The sequence below is a fragment of the Ictidomys tridecemlineatus genome, chromosome 1 (assembly GCF_052094955.1).
Source record: "Ictidomys tridecemlineatus isolate mIctTri1 chromosome 1, mIctTri1.hap1, whole genome shotgun sequence".
Taxonomy (NCBI): Eukaryota; Metazoa; Chordata; class Mammalia; order Rodentia; family Sciuridae; genus Ictidomys; species Ictidomys tridecemlineatus.
The window spans coordinates 23,673,502-23,701,274 of NC_135477.1; the positions used below are offsets into that span (position 1 = coordinate 23,673,502).

Below are 27,773 nucleotides of genomic sequence, written 5' to 3' on the forward strand. Positions count from 1 at the left end.
CACCGGTATAAATAAACTCTGTTCTCCAGAGCTCTTGGTACAATGGGGTTGGGATTAAGTGGTGGCAATGGGTTACTCCCTCCAATGGAGATTGTTCAGGAGCATGGGGGGAAGTTGGAAGTATGTTGAGGTTGTGCTTAAAGAATTGAATTTGGGGCTAGGATACAGCTCTGTTGATAGAGTGCTTGCCTAGCATGCACAGGCCCTGGGTTCAATCCCTGGTCCCACCAAAAAAAAAAAAAAAAAAAAAAAAAGAATTGAATTTAAGCTGGGAGCAGTGGCATACTCCTGCAACCTCAGAGCTTGAGAGGCTTGAAGCAGCAAGTTCAAGGCCAGCCTCAGCAACTTAGCGAAGCTCTAAGCAACTTGGCAAGAGCCTGTCTCAAAAAAAAAAAAAAAAAAAAAGGTGTGTGGGGGGGTGCTGGGTATGTGTCTTAGTGGCTAAGCACCCCTGGTTCAATCCTTGGTACGAAAAGCACCACAAACAAACTGAATTTAAGAGATGTCAGATTTTCTGGAATTTCTTAAGTGGGAAAAGGATCAGTACAAGTTAGGTGAACACCATATCGCCAGGGCAGCGGGAAGCATGGGACCGCTCTCCACAGACTTCTTATGTTTGGTGTCATATTCAGTGTGGATTAGGGTCCAGGAGTAGGAGAGTGAGCAGGAGAGCTGCGGTGCCCTCTTGCCTGAGCCCACTGCTCTGATTCCCAAGGGGACCCATGGTGAACTGGGTCCCCTCCTCTTTTTTCCCTGCAACAAACATCAGCTTCCCTCCCCATGGGATTGTTAGAGTATTAGAATGCTTTCCCTTCTGTAGAGGAAGGGCTGCTAGTGCTATTATGAATCCTTTTAACTGAACTCACAGACTTCCTTGACTCATCACCAGAGATGACTGGGAGCTGGATTGGAAGTTCAATACTGACAGCCGTTTTTCCCACCCACCCCTTCAAGAAACAAACTTTGCTTGAGAGAGGGGGCCCTACTCTCCCTGTTTCCCCATCAATTGAACTTCACTGCCAGATCACCTTCTCCTAGTATTCTTGCCGCAATACCCAAAAGCATTTTTTAGCATCTCAGACAAGATGCTTAGTCTTTCTCTCTCTCTTTGTTTCTCTCTCCTTTCTTTCTTTTTGGCATTGGAATTGGCAAGTAGCTGCCCTTGTCTGATACAACTGTGAAGTCTTCAGTGCATCAAGTCTGGACCCCTATGCTCTTCTGTATTTCCTTCTCATGTGCCATCATTTGGTATCCTTGCACCCTTCCCCAAAATGGTTGGAACAGCGTGGGATACTCTGCCCCAAGCAAATGTGGGAATGCAGTCTTCGACTGGTACAAGGGTTCTGATAGTGCAAGGAAGAAAATAAGATCACAAAACTCTTCGTCCCCATTTCAGATGTTTCCATTGGTCAACAGTCACAAAACTTCATTGTGATTGTGAAACAGTTGGATTAGTTGGGAAAGCTCTCTCTCCCCCTTTAAATGTTTGAAAGTAGAATGGGAAAAAAATGTTGAAATAGTTGGGGGAAAAGCTAAATCAAATTAAGTAAAATTGTGCTCCAAGTCCAGAGATGGACAAGTGGCTTGGATAGTTGATTTTCCAGAACAGAGGGAGGGTGGTGAGAAAGTCAGAGCCTGGAGCTAATAAAGAGCTGGCCCCCCACCCAGTGGATTTTCCCACCATTGTGTGTTCCCCTCCCTGGTAGCTAGCCCCGGGAGGGTCCCAGGGGAGCCCTGGGCTTAAGGCAGCCTTGTTATGTAGTATGTAACCTTGTCTTTGGTAAATGATGTCACAGGATAGTTACACAAGCCCAGATCGATGGACGACTCATGCAGCGAATCCATCGATCCCATTTCCGGGGAGAATTCACCCTTTGTGACCCGATGGGGGCGGGGGCAGGTGTTTCATCCGAAGAGGCTCTGATTGAAGGATTTAATACAGGCCCTTTCCATTCCTTTCTCTTTCTGAGTCCCTGGGCAGTAACAGCCGGGTAATAAACTACTTTCATTAAAGAGCTATGTGGGACAGGAGAGGTAGGGGGACATAAAGGTGGCGACAAGAAGGCACAAATCCTTTCCGAGACAGAAAGCCAGGATGGGGGAGCGCCGCGTTCACTTTCCCCAAGCCTCCGCCCTCCAAAGCCACCCCGAGTTTTTGTGCCCAGCGGGCTAGCCCAGTGCCGCGCCAGGCCTCTGGCTGCTCCCTCGGCTCTGGCGGGGGCGCGCCGACCCGCCCCAACCCCTCGGGCCGCCTGCAGCCCCCTCCCCGTCTTCCCGAGCCCCTCCCCCGACCCGGAGCCCCTCCCCGCGCGCTTCCCCTCTCCCCTCCCCTCCCCTCCCTTCCCTTCCCTTCGCTGCCTGCCCGGCCCTGCCTCCGCCTCCAGCGCCCACAACCTCCGCCTGCTCCGAGCCCCCCGGAGCCGGAGCGCCGCGAAGGGGCGCCGCCGGCCCCTCCCCGGCGCGCTGACAGCAGGATCTGGTCTCCCGCCCCGTGCCCTCGCTGGCGGGACACACCCCCGGCCCTCCTCTGCTCCGCCAGTTCCCGCCGGACCCACCGGGCGGCGGAGAGAGCAGGCGGGCGGGCGAGCAGGAGCCGGGCGGCTGCAGCGGCGACGCGGGAGGGAAGGGGCGCAAGGCAGGCCCACGGGGAGCCTCCCGAGACGCACAGAGCCCTCGTGCCCTCCGGGACCGTCGCCTGACCCGGGCCGTGCCCGTGGGCACAGGAAGCCCGGGCAGCGATCGGCGCGCCGGGCCGGTGTGGCGGGTGGCGGCGGGGACCCGGGCTGCAGGAGCCGGAGCAGGGCCGGGATGAGAAGGTGACGCCGCCGGGGGGCGCCACTCGCTTTGTGGGGGAAGATGCTCGCCTACTGCGTGCAAGATGCCACCGTGGTGGACGTGGAGAAGCGGAGGAACCCCTCCAAGCATTATGTGAGTACTGTCCCCCCACACCCCAGATACCCCAGCGGGGGGCTGGCCAGGGCGCCGGGTGGCCCCTAGCTCCTCCTCGCTAGTAAGTCCCGGAGCTGCGTGCCCCCAGGGCAGCCTGTGGCTCTAGAGTTTCTTTGCAGGGCTGTGATCTTCAGGGAAACCTTTTCTGTCCTTTCTCCAGTCCCCTCTCTCCGGTTTCTTTTTTTGGCATTGGAATTGGCAAGTGGCTGCCCTTGTCTGTTACAACGGTGAAGTCATCTGTCCGCCTGAGCTTTGATGGATTGGGGCGGGGAGGGGGGCGCTTTCGTCAGCCCCTAGTTGAGCGACTCCACTGGGAAAGAGCATCTTCCCGGCGCTCCCTGGGGGCTCGGGTCGCTCGCGCTCGCTCAGCCCGGGATGCTTTCAGAGGCTTGCCTGGAGACCCACGCCTCGCACTCTGCAGCCCACGTTTGCTGTCTGCCTGCCTAGGCCTGGGTCTGGGGGCAGAAGGAAGCGCCGTGTCCCCTGCCCCCTCCACTCTGAGCGCCCAGCTTTGATTTCCTTCTTAAAGCCATTGTGTCCCGTGGTGTGAGGAGAATTGTGGCTTTTCCTTTTATCCCTCCTCTGGACGTGACCCTTAACCGGGGTCATTTCCTCTTAAGTGATGCTCCATCTCCAGACACGAGAAGGCAAATGTTGGCTGTGGTCTCCAAGGAATGGCCAACCGCCCCTCCCCCTACCTTCCCCAAACTTAATGAGAAGGGGCTGAGGCTGACCGGGGGCCGGGCTCCAGGCTCTGTGTGACAGTCCCCTTTTCATCTAAGCCAGTCCTGTCTTCCCATCCTTCACACCTTAGGAAGTAAACAGTGTCTTTGACATCTGAAGATGCCTATCTATCTTAGCACCGAGCTCCTGTCCTAGAGAGAAAGGAGATCCACAACCCAGTTTCCAAAGTACAGAGGACATGGTGACAGCAGGGCTGCATCTTATTTACAAATTAAGCATTTAAAGGAGCATTCAGAATGCTCAAAGCATTAATTTTAACAATTAAAACAGGCTGTTGGTTGCTGCCCTAGATTGCACATTGATCTCTGAAGTGCCTGTTATTTCCCTGCTGGAGGGGAACTGGGGTTTGTGGTACTGTCAGCCTCAGGCTACTCTTTCTCTGGAATCACCAGGAGCTCTGAAGAGGGAGTTCTTTACCGTGTGACTAGCCTCAGGTTGGAGAGAAGGTTAAAGTGATCAGGCAGGGAGGTAGGTGCCTGTAGGGGATATTTCTGACACACGATCAGGGAGTCAATCCATTTGTGTCATCTGGCTTTGCAAGCTTCTTCTACTGCCATTACAAGAAAACTTTTGGAGCGCTTGGATCACCAGTTGATCACCCTGCTCCCAGGACAGATGCCCATTTGCACATACCAGGATTCAGAATCAAACCGGTTTTCCTAACCTCTTTTCTCAAGTTTTGCAGGCTAAGTTTAAGGGTTCTGTTTTCTAGTCCTTGGCAGAGATTGGCACTGCTTTCAACAGATGGCACTCTGCTCCAAGACCCAGACAGGTGCTTTTTTAGCTCTGGATTTTAGACATTTTAAACCTTGCCTTTTAGCTCTCACCAACAATGCCCAAGATTACAAATGCAAAATCTGTTGGCAACAAACCAGGAGTGTTTCCACCAGGACCAGGGAGGGTCTTTCTGGGGGCTCTGAAGTTAGGAGGTCTTATTCAATGCCTAGGTTGGCCACTGACTAGCTGTACAACCTTAGGCAAGTTCTTTAACCTCCGTGGGCCTCAGTTTCCTCGTTTTAAAAGTGCGGATAATAATAGTATGTACTTCAGAGGGCTGTGGAGAAAATTAAATGAGATCATCCCTGTAAAGCACTTAGCCCAGTTCCTGGCACATAACAAGCACTCATTAAATGGTAACTGACTGTTGGTGAGATTCTGACTAAGAAAGTGTTTCTGAAAAGCAGCTATTAATGGTCTGGCAAAAAGGAAGAAAGTCTTTGGGTCTTAAGATTGATAATAACGTGTGCTGTATGGGCAACACAAAAGAAGTCCTGTCCAGTTCTCTTGAAATGATCATTTCCTCCCTTTTTACAGACAAAGTGTTTCCTGGGACAGCTCCGCTTCCCATGTAAGAAGCAATGACATAGTGTTTGGGACAGGGAGTGATGTCACTGAGCCATACAGATTTCTGAACTGAGGTCCTGGAAAACAATAAGAGGAGAAAGTGTTGTATGTGGTGGGATTGTGGAGCTGGCAGGGATCAAGGACTCATCTGGTAGATGAGGAAACTGAGAACCGGATGGAGTAATATGCATCACAGCTGTCTCAGCCTCTGAGTTGAACTGGCCTTTTGCCTGTGGTATGGGTTTTGTTCATCAGTGGTACCTTAAGTCTGGCTGAGGTTGACTAGAAAGACAAATATCTGTTGGTGGAGAGATTCCTCTACACTTGGGGCATAAGGCATAAAATAGGGTGTCCAATAATAGGAAGCAGGGGCAACAGGGACCGGAGGAGCCAGTTGAGGAGGCTGTGACCCCTGAGGCTTGGAATTCCCTCCTCTCTTGGCCCTTGGGGTGTGGACCTCATGCACAAGGTTAAGTGTTCTGGGTAAAGTACTCTGGTGTGGTTAGCTGGCAGAATGTGCTGTGTCCAAGTTGTGTGTGTTCTAGAAACCTCTACACTGGAGAAGCATGCCTCCTTCTAGTCTGCCCTCCACCTATGGTGAATGCTGAGTCTGTGGTTTGGTAAATTGCAGAGGAAAGAGGTTTTATGGGATGTGCACATTAGCCAGAACTCGCTGATGAGAGAGGCCTGGGGCCCAAGCAGGAGGAGCTCCACTGGCTCCCAAACTCCAGGAACACATGCAAAGGTTCTCTCAGGACATCCAGCCAGGGGCGTGCTCATCTCCATGAGGAGGGAGAGCTGCCTGGGGTCCTGTGCTTTGGGTCTGTTTATGCAAGACAGGCCAGTAGTCTCCTTCAGTTTGCATGGTGCCGCCAGCCCTTGGCTTCCTTTCTCTCTGCCAGCCCCTGCTAGGGGTGGGGCTGGGAAGGGCGAGCAGCTGCTGCTTAGGTCCGGCTCCTGGCCGGGAGCTGGGCCCCTTTCCTAGTCTTCATGAGCTGCCCACAGGAGACTGTAGGAAAACTGGCCACCACTTGTCCTTAAAAGGGTCCTGCTAATGCTGGATGCAAACTGCAAATTAATCCCATTTGGAAGCTTTCTGATAGGGATAGAGTTCAGATTCACATAATTCTTTGTGTTCACATGAGTATAGGTGTATGTTGAGCTGTATGAGAAGCTTGTTTATCTAAAGCAAACGATGGATTATGTCTGTTTGGATTTGGACCATCATTTTCTTTCCTGAGTGTTTATTTCATACAAATACTAATCATGTACAATCTGATATCCACAGAACTCTTTAGGGAAAACAAGCAGTAGCCAGTGTTAACAGCTACCATCCATGGTGCCTAACACTCAACATGCATGTTCTCATGGGATTGCTACAGTTCATCCAATGTACTCCTGTGTTGGGGAGGTTCTTTGATTTCTTTTTACAGATGGGTTAACAGGCTAAGAGAGGTTAACCAGATTGCATGGGGTCTCTCAGGCAGATCTTGGGAAATGCATATCAGTTTACGTCCAAAGGAGGAGAGATTCTAAGATGGGCCCTCTCTTCAGTTGGAACATGAGTGGGGAGGCCAGGCTCAGGCCTGTACAATGGGAGGTGGTATCAGAGGGCTGCCTCACTGTATGGGCCGTCCACCAGGAGGCAGGTAGGTGAGTTTGATGGGCAATGATGGGAGGTCTCTGGGGATTGGGAGGAGTGGAGCAAATTCAGAATGGTTTCTGTACTCAGTGATGTGCAGAGTGAGGAATGAAGGGTGGACCCTGTGGAAATAATACATTCTCCCTGTGTTTAGATCATCACAGATTTTGGTGTAGGTCCTTGGAACCACATTTTTAGGAATTGACCCCAAACTCATTTCATTTCTGAGCCCTTAGACTGTGGCTCCAGCCCACAAGGAGTGAGGATGTACAGCTGCAGTCTGAAAAGGCCTTCTCAGGGGCCAGTTCCGTTATGGAAGGAATGGCGTTGGGCCGATTGGGTTGGCCTCTGGTTCTTCCTAGCTGTGCAACCTTGAACCAGTCACTCTGGGGCTCTGTTTCCTCCTGTAACCTGACAGGGCTTTGACCTGTCATAATTCAGGGGAAAGCTTCTACTCAGAACCTGGCGCCCATCATGGGTGCTAGCTGCATGCTGGTTTCCATGTGGTGTTCCTCCTCACCAAAGCACTGGGACCTTATAGGTGAAACGGAGAGCAAAGGAAAGACTGGGCAGAAAGGAAGGCCCAGCTGTTCATAGTCTGATGTGAAATTGGGCTACTTGCCCCATGGAAAACACCCAGTCCTGGAGAAACAGATAAACATGGGACAGCTGTTCAGACCTGGAGGGGATCCTGAGCTGAGCTTGGAACCTACTGATGGCTTCCTGATAGCTGAGAAGGGAAGGAATATGGGTTGGGAGAGAGGAAGAAGGTGCTCCAGATAAAAGCAAGGTCAGTAGTCAGTGCCATACAGGGGTGAGCACTCTTGCCTGCTCCCCATCTCTCTCTCTCTCTCTCTCTCTCTCTCTCTCTCTCTCTCTCTCTCTGTATATTCTCATGCACAGGAACAGGAATTGTTTCTTCTCTGGAGAGGGAAGTGATTGAGGGGTGATTCACAGGGCTGACGGGGCTCCTTGCTCATGGAACAACCAACCACATCCTTCAAGACCGTTGGAACAGGGATCACAGCCAGCCATTTATCCTGGCCTTGCTCAGAGCTCAGTGAGGGTTTTCTGGGGGGCAAACTGGGGTTGGGATCACCATGTGTGGTGGCAGGCAGAGGGGAAGGGAAGGGAAAAATAAACCTTTTTGATGTCAGAGGAGACTTTTTCCAGCTCCAGAAATATAAGCACCAGCTGCTGCATTTTCCGGAGAGATATTCTGGGGCCAGCAGAGTTAACGGGCAGTGGGGGCCAAATTAGGGAGCGTTTGGGGGGACTTCTGACATGGGGTTTGCAAAGCAGCTCCCTGGAAATTACCTTCTAATTTCCTCAGCTTGAGTCACTGACCAGACTATTTCTTGGCCAGAAAAAGTCTAATAGGCAACTCTGTTCTCTTTTGCCTCCAAAATAAAACAAATGATAGTTATACATACAGTAGTTACACTTACTCCTCTTGAGTTCTGAGAATCCAGGAAAGGGATAATGGATTGGGACCAAGACCCAAATGACAGGAAGGACAAGGGGTGTGTGTGTGGGAAATGAGGTGGAGATTCTGGCTTTGGAAATGGGTCCTGAGCGAGGGCCAGAGGTGTCCTCTGCCATGACAATTGCCAAAAATAATGGCCGCTCCCACTAGGGTGGTCAGCGTTCAACAGGCCAATTCCCAGAGTTGCTTCCTGCCTGGCGGGGCTGCTGCTGCCTGCAGGGAATCAGTTGCAGGCAGTCAGGTGAATGGGATGTGAAGCTGACCCCTCTCCTGGCCCACATAACCTCCAGGCAAATCAGTACATCAGCTGTGGGGCCTGAGCCCCTGCTGCAGACACAGAAGGCTGGGATGCCAGGCACTGCGGAAGATGCCTTCAGAGGGCATTTTGTGTGAACTCTGCTTTACGTGACTCTGGTTATCTCTCCTGGACTCGGCTCTCAGGGGGAAGACAGTGGCAGCTCACCGATTTGGGAATCAGAGATGGGGAGTCACCACATCCTGAGGGCAGGAGTGGTGCCTCTGGGGATGCTGTGTGTCCTTGAGTACCGACTCTGGTATCCCTGGCTGGAATTCCATCTCCTCCTTATACTGCCTCAGTTTCCTCATCTGGAAAAAAATGTGGGAAATCGGACCTGGTTCACAGGCTCGAGTCCTCCATGTGAAGAGCTTAGAACGACACCTGACACATCCAAGGTGCAGCATACATATTTGCCATGTGAATCATTAAGTCTCTAAGATGCTCAGAGGAGGGAGAGCTCCCGGTGACCCAGAGTTTTCAGGGAAGGAGGATGGTTCAAGAAAGGCTTCGTGGTGGGCCTTGGGGAGTCATTAGGATTGGCTAGGAAAGAGTAGGATTGAGATGGGAAAATCAGGAAAAGGGATTCCCAAAAGGGGAAAAGCAAAAGTGCGGAGGTGGAACGGGTCAGGAAAATCCAGGCAGAACCTAAATGTGGGGAAGAAGGATGAGGAGAAGGTCATAGCCAGATCCTGGGGGCCTGGGGTGGCAGCTCAGGGAATTCAGAGTTTATTGAATAGATCCCTAGGAATCTCTGTTTTCTCACCAAGGCTGGGGGACAGTGACAATGGCTTCTTGGTACCAGACCTTGGGTGGGCTCCAGAACGGACTCTAGGGTTGCTCTTGCTGCCGTGGCTGGAACAGGGCTAGGTAAGGACTGGAACCTTTTTCTAGTTCTGCTTTGGGGACGCTTGACTTGGCCAGATCCCAGCCCCTCCTGTTTATAGCTCTTATTTCTAGGGGTCAGGCTGCCCCATAAAAGTTGATTGCACCCAGGCTCTTGGGAGGGTGGGCTGTGGAGGAGGAGAAGGGGGAGCAGCCAGGAGTGAGGTGTTAGCTGCTGTGGGTTTGGCTGGCGGGCCTCTCCTTAGATGGCCTGGGGGCTAATACCAAACAGCTCCAGGGGACCCAGGGTAGCTTTGAAGTCTCTCTCAGTGTCATCTGAAACACTCACACGAAGGTTGCCTTCAACTCCAAGAGCTTTCTGAACTCATTTTGAGTATTTTAAATACAACTACTTCTTCATTTATTTGACCCCCCACCACTCCTAGATGTTCTAGCAAGTCTTATTCTTCAGGTGAAATGTCATAATAAAAATAACAGCACAGGTTCTGAAATGCTTTCTATGTGCTAAGAGTTGTCTGTGGATATTCTCAAACAGCCCCTCCAGCCTGCTGGCGTCCACATCACCCAGGGGAGGGCATCCAGGCTCAGGAGCCCAAGTGAATGGCCAGACCCTGTGCAGCCCATGAGTTGCACTTGTCGTGGAGCTGTGGGCTCCAAAGCCTGCCTTGTCCCCTCAGAGATCCTGAACTCCCTTAATGACATGGTATGAACCTAGGGGACTGGGCCCCCAGGGGGATCAACCTGAGACCTTACTGGTTAGTCTCTCCAGCCATGAGCTCTTCCACACCTCACTTTCCTCTTTCTGGAACTCCATTTGCCCATGTAGAAAAGGAGGTGACTGCTTCCTCTCCGGCCTGCCTTGCAGAAGCCATGATGACTGCTTTGCAAAGCACTGAGCCCAGAGAAAATCACTGTAGGAGGCTCCAGAGCCCTTAGGCTGGTTTCTTAATCCCATGGGGCAGAGGATACTTTAGGAAAAGAGCTCTTCTGGATTCCCAGAGAATCTCAGCAAGGCTCACCTGCCCAGCCTCCTCTTGAGAAGGTGTAGCCAGGCTGACTCAGGACACCTCAGACCCTCACCCTGAAGACCTTTCTAGAATACCACCTCTGGCAAAGACACTTTACTTCTTTCCAAACCTGTCATTTTGGGGAATGGGAAGAGATATGCCCATCTCTCCTCCTCCTTACCTGAGGGGAGGAAGCATCTCCCGGGTGGCTGAGTTAACAAAGAGGAAACAGCTGTGCTTTCTGCCCAGCCACCCTGAGGCATTCTCTGACCTTTTGCTGTCATTTCCCTCTGGCTGGTGAGGAAGCCACCCTCCCAAGCCTGGGTGGAGGCACAAGCAAAGCGGGATGGGGCAGAAGCCCTTCCTCCTAGTGGGCAACACAGCATAAATTATGTAGTAGGGGCCAGTGTGAGGGGCCATCCAATCTGTCTCTGGGATCCCTGGAGTGTGAACTTCAGACCTGGGGCTGTTGATCACTCTTATCAGATCTGACCAAAATTCCTAGGAACAGCGGGTGGGGTTGCTGCCCCACGCTGATGGTGAACCTGCTGGGGGCACCAGGTGGGGTATGGGCTCAAGAGGCTGTGGGCTGGTTTGCTTTGCCCATCACAGCGCCCTCCCTGGTAGAGGCCCCTGCATTTTCTTCTCTCAAGGAACATTCTTACTTGGTAATATTTGAAGCAGAACTTGACCTGTTTTACGTCACCACCATTGTCACGCAGCCACCACACATTTTGTGCCAGGCACTGCCAGCCCTCTGATTTATAATCTCCGGCCCCAACACAGACCTGAAGGGGCTGCATTTTTAACCCCATTTGACTTGAGCCTGCAGTTCAGAAAGGCAAGGTTGCTTGTCAGTCAAGCGCACAATCAGGAGTGTTTGCCCCTCCCCCAGCTGCTGTCCCTGTGCCTGACACACTCCAGGGTTGCCCAGGGTCTCACGCCCAACATGCTGTTCTCCTGTGGAATGGCACCCCCATTCTTGTTTGGGAAGCCTGCCTTGCCACTTTTGCCCACCCTGAGTGTATAGGGGCTGTTCCTGTCATTTGAAGTGGCTGCTTTATAAACTTTCATGGTAGGCCCGATTCTGATCCAGCTTTATTCTGTTTCCTGATGGCCCAGACCCAAAAAGCTATTTTAAGGGACTTGCCTGTGTGGGAGAATTTCTCTTTGTGACAACAGAGGAGGAGGCCCAACTGCCTGGCATGGTGCTAGGAGGGGCAGCTCTCAGAGGGAAACTCCTGAATTCTGCCTTCTGGGCCGGAAGGGATTAATTGAGCTCTCAGCACAGTGCCTGGCACCCAGGAGGGACATAAGTACTTGTTGATGAGGACCAGGTTCCTGGAGGTGGCTGCCAGGGATTGATGCTGGCCTAAGCCCCAGGGGGTTGGCAAACTGATCCTTCTCTTACAGAGTTGAGGCTGTCCTAGAACGATGTCTGAGCTTTGGTTTCAAGCGGGATTCGTTATTTAGTCATTGCTCATTGGCAACTTGAGAAGAGCAGTCTCATTTTCCCCATGATTTCGGAGCTGATCAAGGCACCCTTCCAGGTGGGGAAGTGGAGGCTTGAGTTATTGGAGCCCCTTTTAGGTGCAGGCACTGGGCTGGGGCTCCTTGTTTGTTGTCTCATTTGACCCAAGGCAGGCCCTGGTCATCATCTGTGTCATATACATAAGAAAATGGACTCAGAGAGGCCCCACATCTTGCATCTGGTATTTACTGGTGGTAAATGGTGGGTGGCAGGGTTTGAGCCCAGATCTCTGCAGCAACAAAACCTGTGATGTTTCTACTGGGTTCCCAGAGGTGGGGTTGCAGGGTGGGTGTCCTTTTTTCCCCCGCCCAGGCCGGAGACACCCGCTCATGTCCAAAGTAGCTGCACGTGCGTGGCCTTTCTCACCCTCTCGACTCTCCCTCAGACTTTGGCCTCTGTGGCTGTTCCATGCTCTCAGGGAGCCCTCAGCCTGCTTTGTGGCTCTGGAGGTGGGGGACGGGAACACTTAGCACTGCCCTGGGCTCAGAAGAAAGGGAGTTCACCAAAGGGGAGTGTGTTGCAGTGGGTTTCCCACAGAAGGCTGGACATCCAGGGTCGTCCAGTTGCCTTTTCTGACAGCTCCCTCAGAGGCCCGGGACTTAGGAGCTCATGGGTCCCAGATAAAGCATCAAGGATCTGGATTAAACCCCAGGTCACCTGCTCACTCTGACCTCCTCTGAGCCCCTCTATCTTATAGGTCTGCAGCTGCTGGTCGAGATAAGATAACAACTTGCTACCGAGAACAAGCCTATGGGGAGGTATGGTCTCTGTTTTGGGTTCGAATTTTTCTTCCCCTTCAACTCTTGTCCAGGATCACTTTTGAAGGCCTGGTCCTTCAGAGGTCCCAGCTGCAGGGGTTCTGTCCTCTCCTTAAGGATGGTGGATAGCACAGCTCTGTGGTTGGAGCAGGGGGCAATTTAATCTCCTGTCTTCTAGCTGATGCGCAAAAACTCCAGCCTCAGGCAAAAAACAGGCTCTGGAAACTGGAATAAATCCCTGGGGAGAGACTGAGGTGCCAGCGGTTGGAAGTTGAGGGCAAGAGGATAGGGACAGGGCATTGATAGCCTCTGCCCATTGTCCCAGGTGGGTTATGAGTCTCAGCCCTGCCTCTTAACCTCCATGGGTCTCTGTTTCCTAATCTGTAAAATGGGAATAATAATAATACCTACCCCATATGGTTGTGACTCTGTGTAGCACTCAGCATATAATAGCTGTTCAATAAATGGCAGCTGTTGTCATTAACATCATTATCATCCATGATTTTGATCCATTTCTTCCACCTTCCGGAAGCTTCCCTGACCTCTCATCCTAAAATATTTCCTGTCTGTGCATTTTAAAAATGATTACCGTTTTACTTCTCATTTAACACCAAGAATGGCCTTGGGTTTCCAGCTTTTGGCAAGCTGTTACTTACTCATATTCATTCTTCACTACTCCATGTTCCCAAGCACTGAGAACACAGCAGGACGGATGAAAACCCCTGCCCTTTTGGAGTTTACATTCTGATGGGAGAAGGGGAACAGTAAACAAACACATGGGTAAAACCATCCTGTGTTAGATGGGGGACAAATGCTGTGGAGACAACTAAGGGAGGGTGAGGGACCAAGGGAGGGCTGGTGATGTGGGGGTTGCTGTGCTTTTTGTGGAGGGTATTCAAGGACAGCCCCACTCTGTGGGTGACTTTAAATAAGACTTGAGGAAGGCAAGGAAGTGAGGCTTGTGTCTATTTGGGGAAAGTAGTTGAGGGAGGAGGGAACAGCAAGTGCTAAGGGCCTGAGGTAGGGCCATGCCTGACCTCTCTAGGCAAGAGCAAGGAGGCCACTGTGGACTGATGAGGGAAGAGCTGCAGGTGGTGGGGGCAGGGAAGGGGTCAACCTGAGCCCCATATCCCTCCCCGACCTGGGTGGCATGCTCTGCTCAGGGATGGGCCTGGAAGATGGAAACTGGCCAAAATGCTGCTGGAAAAGTGACTGGGGACTCTTTGGGGTTTGACCCTGACCCCCCCGAGGTGGGGTCCTCTAGGGAGATCAGTCGTGGTTAGCAGTGATGGGGATAGGAACTCCAGGGTCCCGGACAGTGTGCACATTAGGGAGTTTTGGAGGCTGAACATAGTCTTGTACCCACCATGTGTGAGGCACTGTGCAGAAAGCCGGGAGCCAGAAGTGGGGAGCCCTGTGAGGGCGGCATCCTGCCTCTTCCACACCCTCCTCAGGCCAGCAGAGCATCTGCATCATGGTAGGTCGCTGATCAGTGTGATAAACCTGGACTGAGGCTTTGTTCTAGCAAAGCCCCTTCCTCCCACCCCACTCCTATTTTTACCACAGCTTCTAACTTACAGTTGTAGGAATTGGTTGGTGGAAACTCAAAACACATGTTTCTATCAATATAATCTTGTAAATGGTGCTAAGAGTCTCAGGTCAGCCCACCAAAACTCTTCTCTTTCTCCAGTCGACAGAATTACATCTCAAAAACCAGAGGTCTTCCATTCACCTCCTTTATGGGCTAACCTGGGAACCTAAATGCTTGGTGTATTGATCCAGGAAAACTATCTTCCGTATTTCACAGCGAGAAGGAAACCCCAAGGCCAAGTCATACAGCAGTGGCAGCACTGTTGATATGCCAGGCACGCTTCTAAGCACCTTTAATCCTCAGAACAACCCTATGAGGAAAACACCAGGGTGCACCTCTCTTTGCTGATGAGAAAACAGGGGCACAGAGAGATTCATTTACCAGCTGGGGCTCCGAGCCAGGCAGGGGGACTCAAAGTCCTTTGGGAAAATTTGCTCCTAGCCTCTCAGGGAATCCAACCAGCCAGTCTCACTGCAGCCCAGATTGCCCCCCCCCCCCGGCCCCCCCCCCCCCCCCCCCCCGTGGGCCTTGCCTGCGACACTTGTTAACCATGTCAGAGTGAGGGGATCCAAAGCCATGGGAGGCCGGCAGAAGCAGTCTCTCTTCCCCAGACAGGAAAAACCATTTGCTCCTGGAACTCGACACGGCAGGGGGTGGGTTTGCTCTGGGAAGTTGTCTTCCTGGGCCATTTGCAAGTCCAGCCCAGGGGGCTGGGGGTGTTTGTTGGTGAAGGCCAGATTAGGGTGTCTGGCAAGAGAGTTTTTGACGCGTAGACCATTCAGCTCTCAGCAAAGCCCAGCAGGTGGTGGGGCATTGATTTGCTGGGGTCTGGCAGCCTCCCCACCCGGCCCTGCTCAGCTTATCGTTGGATGGAGGCGGGTCCTACCCAGTCCTTCCCTTTTTCCCCAGCCCCAAAATAAACAGCAGCTGTCCTTGGCTCCATTGTCTGCTGGCCCCAGGCTCTTGTTGGCCCTGCACCCCTGGGTTCCATGGCATCAGGCCTTGGGGCCCTTTGGCTCAATGCTATGGAGCCTGCCTTGGGCCAGCTAGTGTGCCCTGGCTTGCTCTCTCCCAGGCCTGTTGCCTCCCCTCTGGCACTGTCCTTCCTGTCCTGGAGCGAGGCAAGTGTGAGTGGTACCCCTGAATTTGACCTCAGCTGGGCTCCCGGCTCTGCCCCTTACTTAGCTCATGGCCTTGGGCAGGTAGCTCAGCACCAGTCCTTAGTATCCTTGTCTGTAAAAGCAGCTCATAGTAACTCTGTTGCAGGGTGTTGTGAGAACTAAGTGCAGTGCTGTTGAGGTAGCTGGGCAGTCGTTGAGGGCAGGCCACCTGACTTGAGATCCAGCTTTGCCACTCAAGAGCTGCAGGGCCTTCAGGGAGGAGGAAGTTCTCTGCACCTCAGTTTTCTCATCCGAAAAATGGGATGATCAAAGCATCTCCATGCTGGTAGTGAGGATGAAATGGGCTAACGTATGTAAAACATTCAAACCTGTGCCAGGCCCACGTAGGAGCCCAGGGAGTGGGACTTTGCGTGCTCCTCCCAGGAGCTTGGTCCTTTAAGACAGGTGGCTGGGGGTGCTGTTTTACCACCCCAAAGAACCAACCTGCCCATGCATAGCAGAGAGCCCGCAGAGTTACTGTCCCCTAAGTTGACTTTGAACCTGGGCTGCTCAGCTCTTTAGCTTGGCTTTGTTTTGCCCTGTGGTCAGAAATCGCACCTTGGGACTGACAGGTGGTGGCAGAAGTGCTTATGAGTCAGGGTGGAGGCACGAGGAAAGAGGCTGGGATCACTCTTCCACTTGGTTCTGCTGATGATAGAATGTGGGAAGTGGGAAGAAGATGGAGGGCGTGCCTGAGGTCTTCAGCTGCTGAGCCGATGCCCCCGCAGTGCAAGCCATCATCCGGGTGAGGTCACACAGGGGTGTTCTGCAGGGTCTCTGGTCTTTCCAGAGCTGCAGCTGGGAGCCGGCTCATCAGGCTTCCCCTGGGCTCCGTCCTGTGGTAGCTTCTTGCTCTCTGTGGCCTTCCCTTGCGTTTGCCCCTCTTTTGGAAAACTTGTACTGGGAACCCCCCTTAGAGCATCCAAAAGGAAAAGTCGTCACTCTCAAAAGGAAAAACAAAATGGCATTTGGCTCTAATTCTGTTGGGCCGTGGTGTCTGGTGCCACCGTGGGCACACCAGTTCCCACAGTTCCCAGTAAGAAGATCTCACTCGGGACCGAGGATTTGCACTCTTTAGGAGCCGGAGCCTTTAAGAGAGGTGGCCGGGCATGCTGTTTTCGCCTCCCTAGCTTTCCTCAGTTCTCACTCAAGGAGAAAGGCGATGGCGGCTCCATTCCCATCATCTGGGGATGCGGCCTACTCACGGATAGGGGAGGAAAATGTGGCTGCACCCCAGAGAGGAAGGGACTCAGCAGATCAGAGCCCCTGCCTGAGTTCATATGTCAGTCTACCTTTTCTTGCTGTGTGGCCTTGGGCAAGGGACTCACCCACTCGGAGTTTCAGTGCCCTCTTCTGTAAAATGGGGCTAATCCGTCCCCATGGCATCACGGGGAGGTTTACCTGGGCTGAGGAAGAGGAGAGCACTCGGAGGCTGGTGCCCAGCTAGTGCTGTTAGCGGAGCCCACATGTCAGGAGAGTCGCTTCCCAGAACTTTAGAGGGCTGGGTGGCGCCTGTGACAGAGGCATCGTGGACGGAGCCTGTGGCATCTTCTAGAGAGAGGCTCTATGAGGGTCATACCAGCAGGCGGGTGAAGGTGACCCTGCCATTTCCTAGCCGTGTGCCATGAGCCAGTCACTGAACCCTGCCAGGTGTTTTCTCAGCTGGCCCTGGCCATGGCCATGCCTCCTGGGGGGTTGTGAGAGCCGGGGACAGCATAGAACTGCCAGTGGGCTCTTCCATTCATGTGACCAGACCGCCACAGGGCTCGGCAAGGGGAGGTGGAGGACGGTCAGGGGCTGCCGCCTAGAATTGCCTTCTTTGCACACCTCTGCCCTCAGAAGCTTCCCGGTGTTCACTGCTGCAGGTCCGCAGGTGCCGAGGGCGATGGCGCCTGCTGGTCCCCACAGCACCCCAGTTTGCTCGCATAACCCACACTTCCTCCGAGGGACCCTGCCAGGAAGCAGAACAGGTCTCCTGTCTGTTTCACAGACGAGGAAAGGTTCTGAGAAGGCCCTGACTTCTGGAAGTGTGCTGGACTCTGCTGACGCCCTCCCCCTCCTGCCCTGGGCCCCCCTGAGTCTGCCTGCCGTGCTGCAGTGTGTCCAGCACCCTGGCGGTGCCCATCCTCAGGCTTTTGACCCTTCCCTTTTCCCCTCCTCACCTCTCTGTATTAGAGCCCTTTCCAATTTTGTGGCATAAATGAGGCTTGCTGTGCTCCAGCAGACACCTGAGGAAGGTCAGGGGAAGGTGCGGTAATCGTCATCCCTGTGGGGGCCACCCATGGGCAGCTCAGGTTGGGGTCAGCAGCCTGCACCCAAGGCTGTCTTCAGGTCTGCTTCAGGAAGAACCCGACTAGGAGCACATTTCTGCTAGCAGTGATGGAGACAGGACTAATATCACTGTGGTCCCCGGGTCCCCAGGCCATGTGTCTTTCTGAGGTTCTCCTACAGGAAGTGAACCTTTTTTGATGCAGGTCTTTTTGTTGCAATAGGAGGGCGGTTTCTGGAGTGAGAGTGTACGGGGTGGAGGATGCTTGATAAACACAACAGCTTCAGGGGCTCATGGGGCCTAGGTTTAGCCAATGCAGACACTACGGAGGGACGCTGGCCTTGGGAACTCTGACCTTATAGAGACTTGCCCCAGAGAGAAAGAAACGAACAAGGGACTCAGGGACACTAGAAATCTGATGTCTTCATCCATCACAGGTCAGGCTGGGAGAGCAGCGTTAGTTAATAAGGGCCTGGAGGTCAGGGTTGCTGGCCCGTGGGCTCAGGTACATGGAGACATAGTTGAGGAGACACTGTATGTGTTTGTCATGAAATTCCTGTCGGTAAAATCTGGCTATTTGGCAGGGAGTTGGACATTATAAACATTAAAGCTTCTTGTGACAGTGTTTGAAGTTGTGGAGAAACTGGGTATTTTACCACCCCAAAGAACTAACCTGCCCATGCATAGCCCTGAAACGTTAGGACTCACTCAGGCAGCACAATTATTCAAAAACCATCCTCTAATAAGGTCCCAGGCCCAGTACTATTAATGTAAGTGCTCAATCCATACAGTATTGACCTCTTGTTGGCTCTTCTGATACTGACCTCCTATTACAACAAAAAGACCTGCATCAAAAAAGGTTTGCGGGGCTGGGGATGTGGCTCAAGCGGTAGCGCGGGGCCACAGTGATTTTAGTCCTCTCTCCATCATAAGGTAGTGAAAGCATCTTTGAGAAAATAAAGAAAGAGGGTGTGTGTGTGTGTGTGTGTGTGTGTGTGTGTGTGTGTGTGTGTGAGAGAGAGAGAGAGAGAGAGAGAGAGAGAGAGAGAGAGAGTATGTAATTATAGCAGGTACGTCAATGTCTACCAGTTCTATTCGGCAACCATCCTTATAGTCAGGCTACAGGGTTCAAGGATGCTCCGATTGTGTATAAAAGGATGTCATGGATCCTCACGTGTCTGCATATAACTGCCGTTATTCCTCCTCTTCTGTGCCAGGCAGGCTTAGTTAGACTTCATGTTGCTCCCCTTGAATGGATCAGGAAACAGGATTGAAGGGCTCAGTGAGAAAACTCAAGGTGACACAGCTAGTAGGTGGTAGGACAGGGGTTGGACCAGCCCTCACTCCTGCTCTGTCCTGCCCCTCACCCTTTGGAGGGTGGGCCTGTGGATGAGAGGGTGCCATGTCACTGCGCTGTGGAAAGGGCTCCCTCTGCATCCAGGACAGTCACTCTGGAAACATGATTTCTAGCCGAATCATAGGAAAGGTGTGACCAGGGGGTGGGCAGAGATGCAGACTGTGGAAAAGCAAGGGAAGCCTTGGGGAGGGGCAGGGGAAGCTTGGGAAGACCTTGACTTTACCTCCTGGGTCTCAAGGAGAGGATTGTATAGAAAATTCTATCTAGTTGGTAAGGAACTTTGTGCCTCACTTTTGTGCCTTCAGAGCAAATGTCAGCTCCCCTCCTCCTGCTGGCTCGTGGGACCTGAGTTCTTTGAGTGTGGCAGTTCCACATCCAGGTGCAGGGCTAGGTGGTGAAGATCTGTCACGCCATCTGCTAAGTAATTTGGCCTTGACTAAGGGCGCAGGCAGAGAAGCACACCTCCGAGCCGGGATTCCTGGAAGGCGAGGAGAGGGTGGATGGACAGCTCCTCAGCCTGAGTTCTTGGCAGACCAGACAGTGGGGCCACAGGGTTGCCTGGCTGTTCCCGCCCAGGAGAGCTCACATCAGAGCAGAGGGAAAGCCCATGGAAGCTGCAGCCCCAGATGCGACTTGGGCTGGGACACTTGGGATTTGCTCCTGTCCTAGGGCTCACATGTACTTGGGTTCCCAGAGCTGCTGGGAGAAGACCTCTTGGTACCCAGCCAGCTGGGTGACTACAGACAACTCCACAGAAGCAGATAGTTCCTGCCAGTGTCCCCAGGAACCTTAAAGGGCCACCTTAACATCAGTCAAGACCAGCTTTGGAAAGCATAGGACTCACTCAGGCAGCACAATTATTCAAAAATCCATCCTCTAATAAGGTCCCAGGCCCAGTACTACTCATGTAAGTGCTCAATCCATACAGTATTGACCTCATGTTGGCTCTTCTGGTACTGACTTGGGTTAGGATGTGGTGATATAGCGCTGTGGTTCCAAGTGGCAGGGCTTCTGGAGTGAGAGTCTCCACCGGTCATGAGACTTGGGGCACATTGCTTAATCTCCCTGAGTCTCAGTATGCCCTCTGTATCATGGGGCTAACAAAGTGGCACAAACTCGTAGAGTTGGTGGCTGCACAGAAACAATATGTTTCCTGGTGAAAACACAGGAAACAGTGGACACTGGCACCCTCACTGAGCTGCCCCAGGGATGACAGCTGCTAGCCCCTGCCTTTGGGAACAGCTTTATTGGAATACAATTCCCGTACTGCACAATTGATGCATGTGATGTACCCAACCCAATCGCTTTTATTATACAGAGTAGTCACAGAGTTGGGCATCTACGACTGTAACAGTCCATTTTAGAATAGTTTCATTACACCAAAAAACCTGTACCTTTTAGCCATCACCCCATGAGTCCCTCACAAGTCCCCAGTCCCTGGCCACCACTCTGTGTCTGTGGATTGGTCTGCCCTGGACATTTCATGTAAAGGGAGTCTTGCACACTATGCAGTCTTTGTGATTGGCTTCTTTCACTAGCATAGCATGTTTATGTAGCTCAGCCCTTTCTATGGCTTGTAGGGTGAGCTAGGTGGGTTCTCTGGGTACAGACCCTCATCATGGCTCTGGCAGGGTAGGGGCCAGCGGTCCTGGGCGCAGGTTCCACAGAGCACACCCCTTCTTAATCATATCAGCGCATGGACTTCCCCCACCCCAGGACCTTGAAGCTGGCCAAGGCTGGGTCTTTCAGGAAGCCCTGATCTGGCCTGTGCTTTATTCCCAATACTTCCTGTGGCCTGGTCAGAGACCTGGGGGAGGGGTGGAAACTGCACAAAGCCTTTACTGATCTGTCCCCCAGGGACTCTCTTTCCGGGATGGGGTGGGGAGAGAGACAGAAAAGCATCTTTATTTGTTTTTAATGTTGATGAACTCCCCAGCCCCGCTACCAAGTTCTGGTGAAAGTTTCTGCTCTCTTCCCTGGAGACACAGGGTCATGGGACTTCTCTCTTGGGGGCAGCTGATGGGGAAGTCGCCATGTGCTTTGGAGTCCTCCAAGTGTGGAGTTGGGTTGAGCTTGTTTTTCCTCTAGCTAGAGCCAGGCCAGTGCAAAACTGGTGCAGCCGTGAGGAGGCATTCGGCTGCAAGTAACAAAATCCCAGCAGACCTGACTTCAGCATGTGGCGATGATCATCTCACTTTTGAGGCTATTCCTAAGTACATAGCAAGGAATATAACCTAAAAACAAACCAACAAACAAAAGCTATCCCTCTATTAATGAAAATTTGGATATTGTTTCCAACTTCCCTCCTCCACACTGCAAACCATACAGCCCTAAACATTTATCCATATATATCTTTGGGAACTTAGGTCCTGTTTTTGTAGGATAAATTAATGAGTGACATTGATGGATAAGAGAGTTTGGAATCTGTGTCAGGTAGGTCAGGTCACGTTCAAGCAATTCTGCTTTACCATCTTTATCTAGACCCGTAAAATAGGAAGTGAGATTTGCGCTGAAGTGCTGGATCCTTGAAATCTGTGGAAGCAATTCAGGAATATTGTGTTATTTTATATTTTCTTCCCATTTGTGACTGGGCAGCAGGCTAAAATAACATTCAGAGACAAAAGATGCAACACAAGGGAACTCCTGGTTAACCCCAGATATTTGGAGTTTTCTATACTTCTGATTGTCCTAGTTAGCAGCTTTGTTCAAGAGATTGTGTGATTCCTTGTTGGAAAGCAAAGGAAAAAAAGTTTAATATATTTAGTCTTCGTGAGAATATGAGGAGGAATGGTTCAACCACTTTGGGAAATAGTTTGGCAATATCTACCTTTGAAAGTGTGTCTGTCTTGTGGCCTTGTGGTTTCCCTTCTAGAGAAACTCCCCCGGGTACACATGAGAAGACACCTGCAAGGATGTTTATTACTGTATTTTCTTTCTCTTTTTTAAAAATATTTATTTTTTAGTTGTACACAATACCTTTATTTTGTTTATCTATTTTTATGTGGTACTGAGGATCCAACCCAGGGCCTCGCATGTGGTAGGCGAGCGCTCTACTGCTAAGCCACAACCCCAGCCCCAATTACTGCAGTTTCATAAAAAAGCAAGAAATTAGTCTGTCAGTCAGAATGAGATGAATTATAGCACAAGTCCTAACAGCCCCCAAATTTTATTTCTTGCTCACACGCCATGTCTATTGGAGTTGACAGAGACCTCTGCTCTTGTAGGCATTAAAGGATGGAGACTGGTAAAGGCACCAGAGAGCTCCCAGTCCCTGGGGCAGAGGACAGACAGCAGCAGTGTCTGGCAGTGGTAATTTTGCTTCTGTTCCTGGAATATTATTCGGTCATACAAAGGAAGGAAGACTGGTTCATGCTACAACATGGATGAACTTTGAAAACATGCTAAGTGAAAGAAGCCAGTCACATAAAGCCACATATTATATGATTCCATTGACATGCAATGTCCAGAACAAGTAAATTTTTAGAAACAGAAAGTAGATTAGCAGTTTCCATGGGCTGGCGGTACAGGATGATGAGGGCAATTGCTCACTGGTAGGTAGTTTGTTTTTGTGGGTGATGGAAATGTTCTAGAATTAGTTCAGCATTGCTGTAGTAGTTGTGTAACTCTAGAAATGTACTGAAAATACTGAATTGTATATTTTAAAATAGTGAAATTAAGGGTGTGTGAGTTATACATTAGATTTTTAAAATAGTGCTTTTGTCTGCAATGGACACATATCACTGGTCAAAGAAATCATGCAGACCCCACATCAAGTTGCTGGGGAAGCACAGTCCTGCCATGTACCTGGCAGGACATGGAGAGCTGAAACAGTCACTGACCAGCCCTATTGACTGTCACTTGGGACAGGGCAAATGCTCATGAGAACAAGGATAGGTAAATAAGATATGGCATAGTCACATGGTAGAATTGCTGTACAGCTGACATGAATAAGATTTACACCTGTCCATATGGAAAGTCCCCACAAAAATAGGGTAAAAAAAGCAGGAAGTAGAATATTATCTGTTATCTTAAGTAAATTTTATTTATGCAAATATCATACCATGTATGTAAATTTTAAATATTCACAAAGCATTAGTGTGTTATTTATAGTTTCACGTTTTTTTAGTGGAAGCATGAAAACAGAGCAGAAGAATATAACCAAAAAAACTATGGCTGCTCTGGGTGGGAAGGGAGAAATAGGACTGGGGAGGGCAGAGGGGTTCTGAACCTTTGTTCAAAGGTTCCAGGAGACCGTGTGCTAGAGCTACTCTCCAGGACCTGCGTCTGCCCCGCCTCACATGCTCCTTAGCTCTCAGTTTCCATTTTGTACCCCTCTCCTTGTTGCCCCAATTCTGGACCACCTGGCAGCCTGCCGAGACTGACAAGAACCGTCACCTTGCCGCCACCCTGCATCTCTGCATCTTTGCCCAAACTGTTTCCACAGCCTGGAGTGTGCCCTTCACCTGTTGGAATCTTAAGGCACGGCTCAGATGCCTCCTTAACAGGGTCTTCCAGATTTCCCCGAGGCACAGGGGCTTCCTCCATGCCTGTCTTGTAGTCTAACTTAGTTACTTAAGGAAAAGGGTGTGTCCTGCCCTGGGGCTCCTTACTAAGGCATCAAGCTCCCCTAGGACAAGGGCTTTCCTGGACCTTGAGTGGAATGCTTGTCAATATTTGCTGATCCTGCCTTGTTTGGGACCTTTCACACCTAAAGCACGGGTTACGTGTGACTTCAGGTGCAGCTAGCTAAATTAATCCTATTTTTCAGTTCACTGCATATTATCGCTCTTGCAAAGCCCTTCTACTGTTTTTTCCTCCTTTAGCCCTAATCTTTATTCCTGTCTCCTTCTCCCTTAGGTATCCACTCTCTTTTTTAAAAATTTTAATTAATTTTTAAATTTATATATGACAGTGGAATGCATTAAAATTCTTATTACATATAGAGCACAATTTTTCCTCTCTCTGGTTGTATACAAAGTATTTTCATACCAATTCATGTCTTCATACATGTATCTTGGAAAATAATGTTCATCACATTCCACTATCATTTCTAACCCCATGCCCCCTCTCTTCCCCTCCAACCCCTCTGCCCTCTCTAGAGTTCCTCTATTCCTCCCTGTTCCTTCTCCCTACCCCACTACGAATCAGCCTCTTTATATCAGAGAAAATATTTGGCATTTGGTTTTTTGGGATTAGCTAACTTCACTTGGCGTTATCTTCTCTAACTCCATCCATTTACCTGCAAATGCCATGGTTTTATTTTCTTTTATTGCTGATTAATATTCCATTGTGTATCTATGCCACATTTTTTTATCCATTCATCTATTGAAGGGCATCTAGGTTGGTTCCACAACCTAGCTATTATTTAGCTATTATTTTATCTAAGCCAGTGTATCCTCAGAAAAGAGGTTGTGCTATTCACATGTGTCTGGTTTGTAATTTATATAGGTGGTATTATGCTATCAGTTTTGTTTGGCAAACCTCTTTTTCTCGATATGATGTCTAGAAGCCCTGTTTGCATTGTGAGTGTCTAGGTTATTGCTTCCACTGCTGCGTAGCTTTCCAGACCCATGACTGCTGCATGCCACTGATCCACTTCCCTCTTGACGGAAACTGAAGGTTGCCTCTACTGCAAACTCTATTGTGGCAACCCCCCCCCCTCCCCACACACACACTGCAGCCCTTACAAACTGCACAGGTACTTCTTCCACTTGTGTACCTAGCAGTGGGATTGCTGCAGCGTAGGGCATACACAGACTTAGTTTAGTAAACCCCGCCATATTGCTTTTCAGAATGGCAGCACCAGTGTATATACCTCCTGCAGCAGACCTAGGTTCCCACCTTCCTACGCCCTCGCCAACACTTGGCACTGCCGGAAGACCTTCCAGACTGTTGACACTCCTCCCTTGGACCAAACCAACCTTCACCGGAAGATAGAGTGAATTTTAATCTCTTTATATCATTCCTTCCTTGCCTGTCCCCCTGGCCTGGAATGAAAATTCTTTTTATAATTTTCTACCTTACTAATGCAACCAGAAACCTAAAACCTTCCTCCATTATCTTAAGAACTCAGCCAGCTTTTCAAAACTAAACCTCCTTTGTTTTTCCACTCCTCTGAAACAAACTGCTCTTATCTTGTGTTCTCCCCCTTGCTCAGTGGGTGAAGCCTTGCTGTCCATTTTTGTGGATTGCCCCCTTAGGAGACCCCACCCAGAGGTGCTTCTTCACCTGCATTTGCCCATGGTGGACGGGGCTCCAGGCCTCCCTGGGATGTCACTCCAATCCCAGAAGACTGGTTTGGGATTTAGCTCTGTTTAAATTGTGGGCCTGTTTGCAAACGGAAGTAAATTGAGCTTATTTGTTGGGGATAATTAGAGGAAAAAGAATCCTACCTAATCCTACTCAACTATTGGCTTGAGCCATTCTCCCGATAATTAGTCGTAACTGTTCTGTGACATCCTACACTGCTGGAATGGACTATTGTTGAAGTCTTATCTTTTTCGTCTTTGTTTTTGCTTTGTCCTGTTCCAGTGAGGCTTAAACATGGCTTATGTCCTGTGTTATGTACATAGTATGTGTTTGTCTGGCTTCTCCCATTATGTTCTGAGCTGTGGGTAGGGAGCATTAGGGTCTCTCTTCTCCTGGGACCTGCCCCCCTCTGCCCCCATCTGCCTTGCTCCACAGATCTTTTCACTTAGCAGGTGCTCAGTAAATACTTGGTGGGCGGTTGACACAGGATTACATGTTAATCTATCATCTTCAAAGGCTAGAACCAGACCATTTAAAAAAAAACAAACAAAATCCTTCCTTTTAAAAATGGTATTACCTCCTCAACCTCACAAATGTTCATTTTAGTCTCATTTATTGCTTTTTGGGGGTAGGGGGTCTTTGGGAGTGACTTGGAGAGTCCCCTTAACTTACAGAGGCATCATAAATTATACTCTTCAGAGAGGAGTGGATGCCTGCATGTGTCCCAGAAGTGGGTCAGGAGCACACACGCTGGATGGCTCATGGGCCCGCCCACCCCCCATCTGCAGGGCTGGCCTCCCCTAGCAGTGTGTGGTATCCTACTGACCGCTCTTAAATAAACAGTCCCTTGAAAACACAACAGGAAAAAAAAGTACTGTCTATGTATTGTATCGGGAGAGCTAAATATTGTGCAAAAGGCAAAATATTTCCACTGTGTTAAGAAAATAAGAACCCGGCAGCTTGGAACTTCCCACTCAGTGGGCAAAAGATGTGGTGGAGACTTCAAAAAGCAGAAGGGCTACAAAGCAGCATGAGCAGCAACGGGTGACTGGTCCATTAAATGCATAAAGTGTGTGTGTGTGTGTGTGTGTGTGTATGTGTGTGTGTGTGTGTGTGTGTGTTCCATACGCAAAAGTTGCAACTTGGCCTCTCACCTGGGAAGTGAATCGAGGCACCCATGTATGTATCTCAGCTCCCCCAAGCCATCGTCCACCTGTGAGTCAAGCTGGGGTGAGGTTAGGAGGAAGGGACAGGAAGTGCAGATCAGAAGTGCTCTTTGTTCTCCCAAGACTCAAAGCAGAGTCATAGGGAAAGACTCTCATCCTGGTCAAAACGAAGATGGACACAGCTACAGGGCTGCTGGCTCTAGCAGAGGCCCTACCCTTGGGATCCAGGCAGCATCTGAGCCAGGAGAATCCCTGACTCTGCAAATGGAAGATCTGAGCAATGAGGCTCTGCTGGCTTCTGCTGCCCACCGCCCACTGCCAGGGTGAGTTTGTGAGGGCAGCCTGACTTTAATTGGAAAGAGACCCAGGAATCATCTTGCTTTTATTAAAAGTTAGGCCAGGTTATCTCAGGGTCGCCCCCAGGGAGGGCGATGCTTCAAAGCTGACCAGGTTCTGAGCTGCTGGCCTTCTGCTTTAATGGGCTGGGGGAAGCTTGTTTGAGGAGTGGCTGTAAAATCACTCGCCAGACTTGAAACATGAGAATGTTGCCCATGAATCATCGGGAAGAACTACCAGGTGTGGAGAATGGACTCTTGTTCTGATTTGTGACCTGGCACCAGCTCGCTAACTCCAGCTCCTTAGCACTGGGATCCCTCTCGTGTCAGCTCTTGTGGGGTGTGTATCAGCTCTGTTACCCGAGACGCAGAAGCGGAGAACCATAGCCTCTCATTGCAAAGACTTCCTCTCGTTCCCCAAAAATGTGCCATTGCCCCTGCATACTGGGCCAGCCCTGCAGGGATAATGGTTATGTCTTCTGCATGGACTGAGCTGCAGTTCTACACCAGGAACCGTGCAAGCCGGACACCTGTGACTTCACAAAGCCTCCCATTAGCCTCTGGCAGGGCAGGACTGTTACCACGCACTCTCCTTATTCCCATTTTATAGAGGGAAAGCAGAGACTCTGGCCCATGCTCATACATGTGCTGTGTAGCTGGAATGCAAACCTAGGCCTTGCGAATTTTCAGCACTGTGCTTGCTCTGGACTGGGTAAGATGGCCAGAATACAGCCCCGCCATCCAAAACCTCCCTGTCTGGTTATGGAGAGAGCACCTCCTTTCAGTAACAGTTCTCTGCACCTAGTAGAATCATCTGGAACCACAAAGTCCAAGGGAATTCTAGGGAGGAGTTGGCGGAACTCATGGTGCATTGAGCATACCATCTATCAGTCTGAGCTATTTCCCTTGTATCCATGACCTCTTAATTCTCGAAGCACCCTATGAAATTCATTTTATAAATACAGGAAGGCTCAGAGAGGTTATATAATTACCGTGCACTGCATAGCTTGTGGGTGGTAGACCCGGTCCTGGATTCACATGCAT

At 50.7% G+C, this 27,773-nt stretch overlaps 1 protein-coding gene across 4 annotated transcripts in view; it reads left to right on the forward strand.

Annotated features, from left to right (window-relative positions):
- Window positions 1-2,366: 2,366 nt before the first annotated feature.
- Sh3pxd2a (SH3 and PX domains 2A) overlaps window positions 2,367-27,773 on the forward strand; it is a 219,364-nt gene continuing 193,957 nt past the window's right edge. For all 4 annotated transcript variants that reach the window (XM_078015409.1, XM_078015529.1, XM_078015474.1 and 1 more), the window contains exon 1: window positions 2,367-2,928. In XM_078015409.1, the coding sequence (XP_077871535.1) occupies window positions 2,857-2,928 (72 nt within the window). In that variant the 5' untranslated portion in view covers window positions 2,367-2,856. The remainder of the gene's footprint in view (window positions 2,929-27,773) is intronic.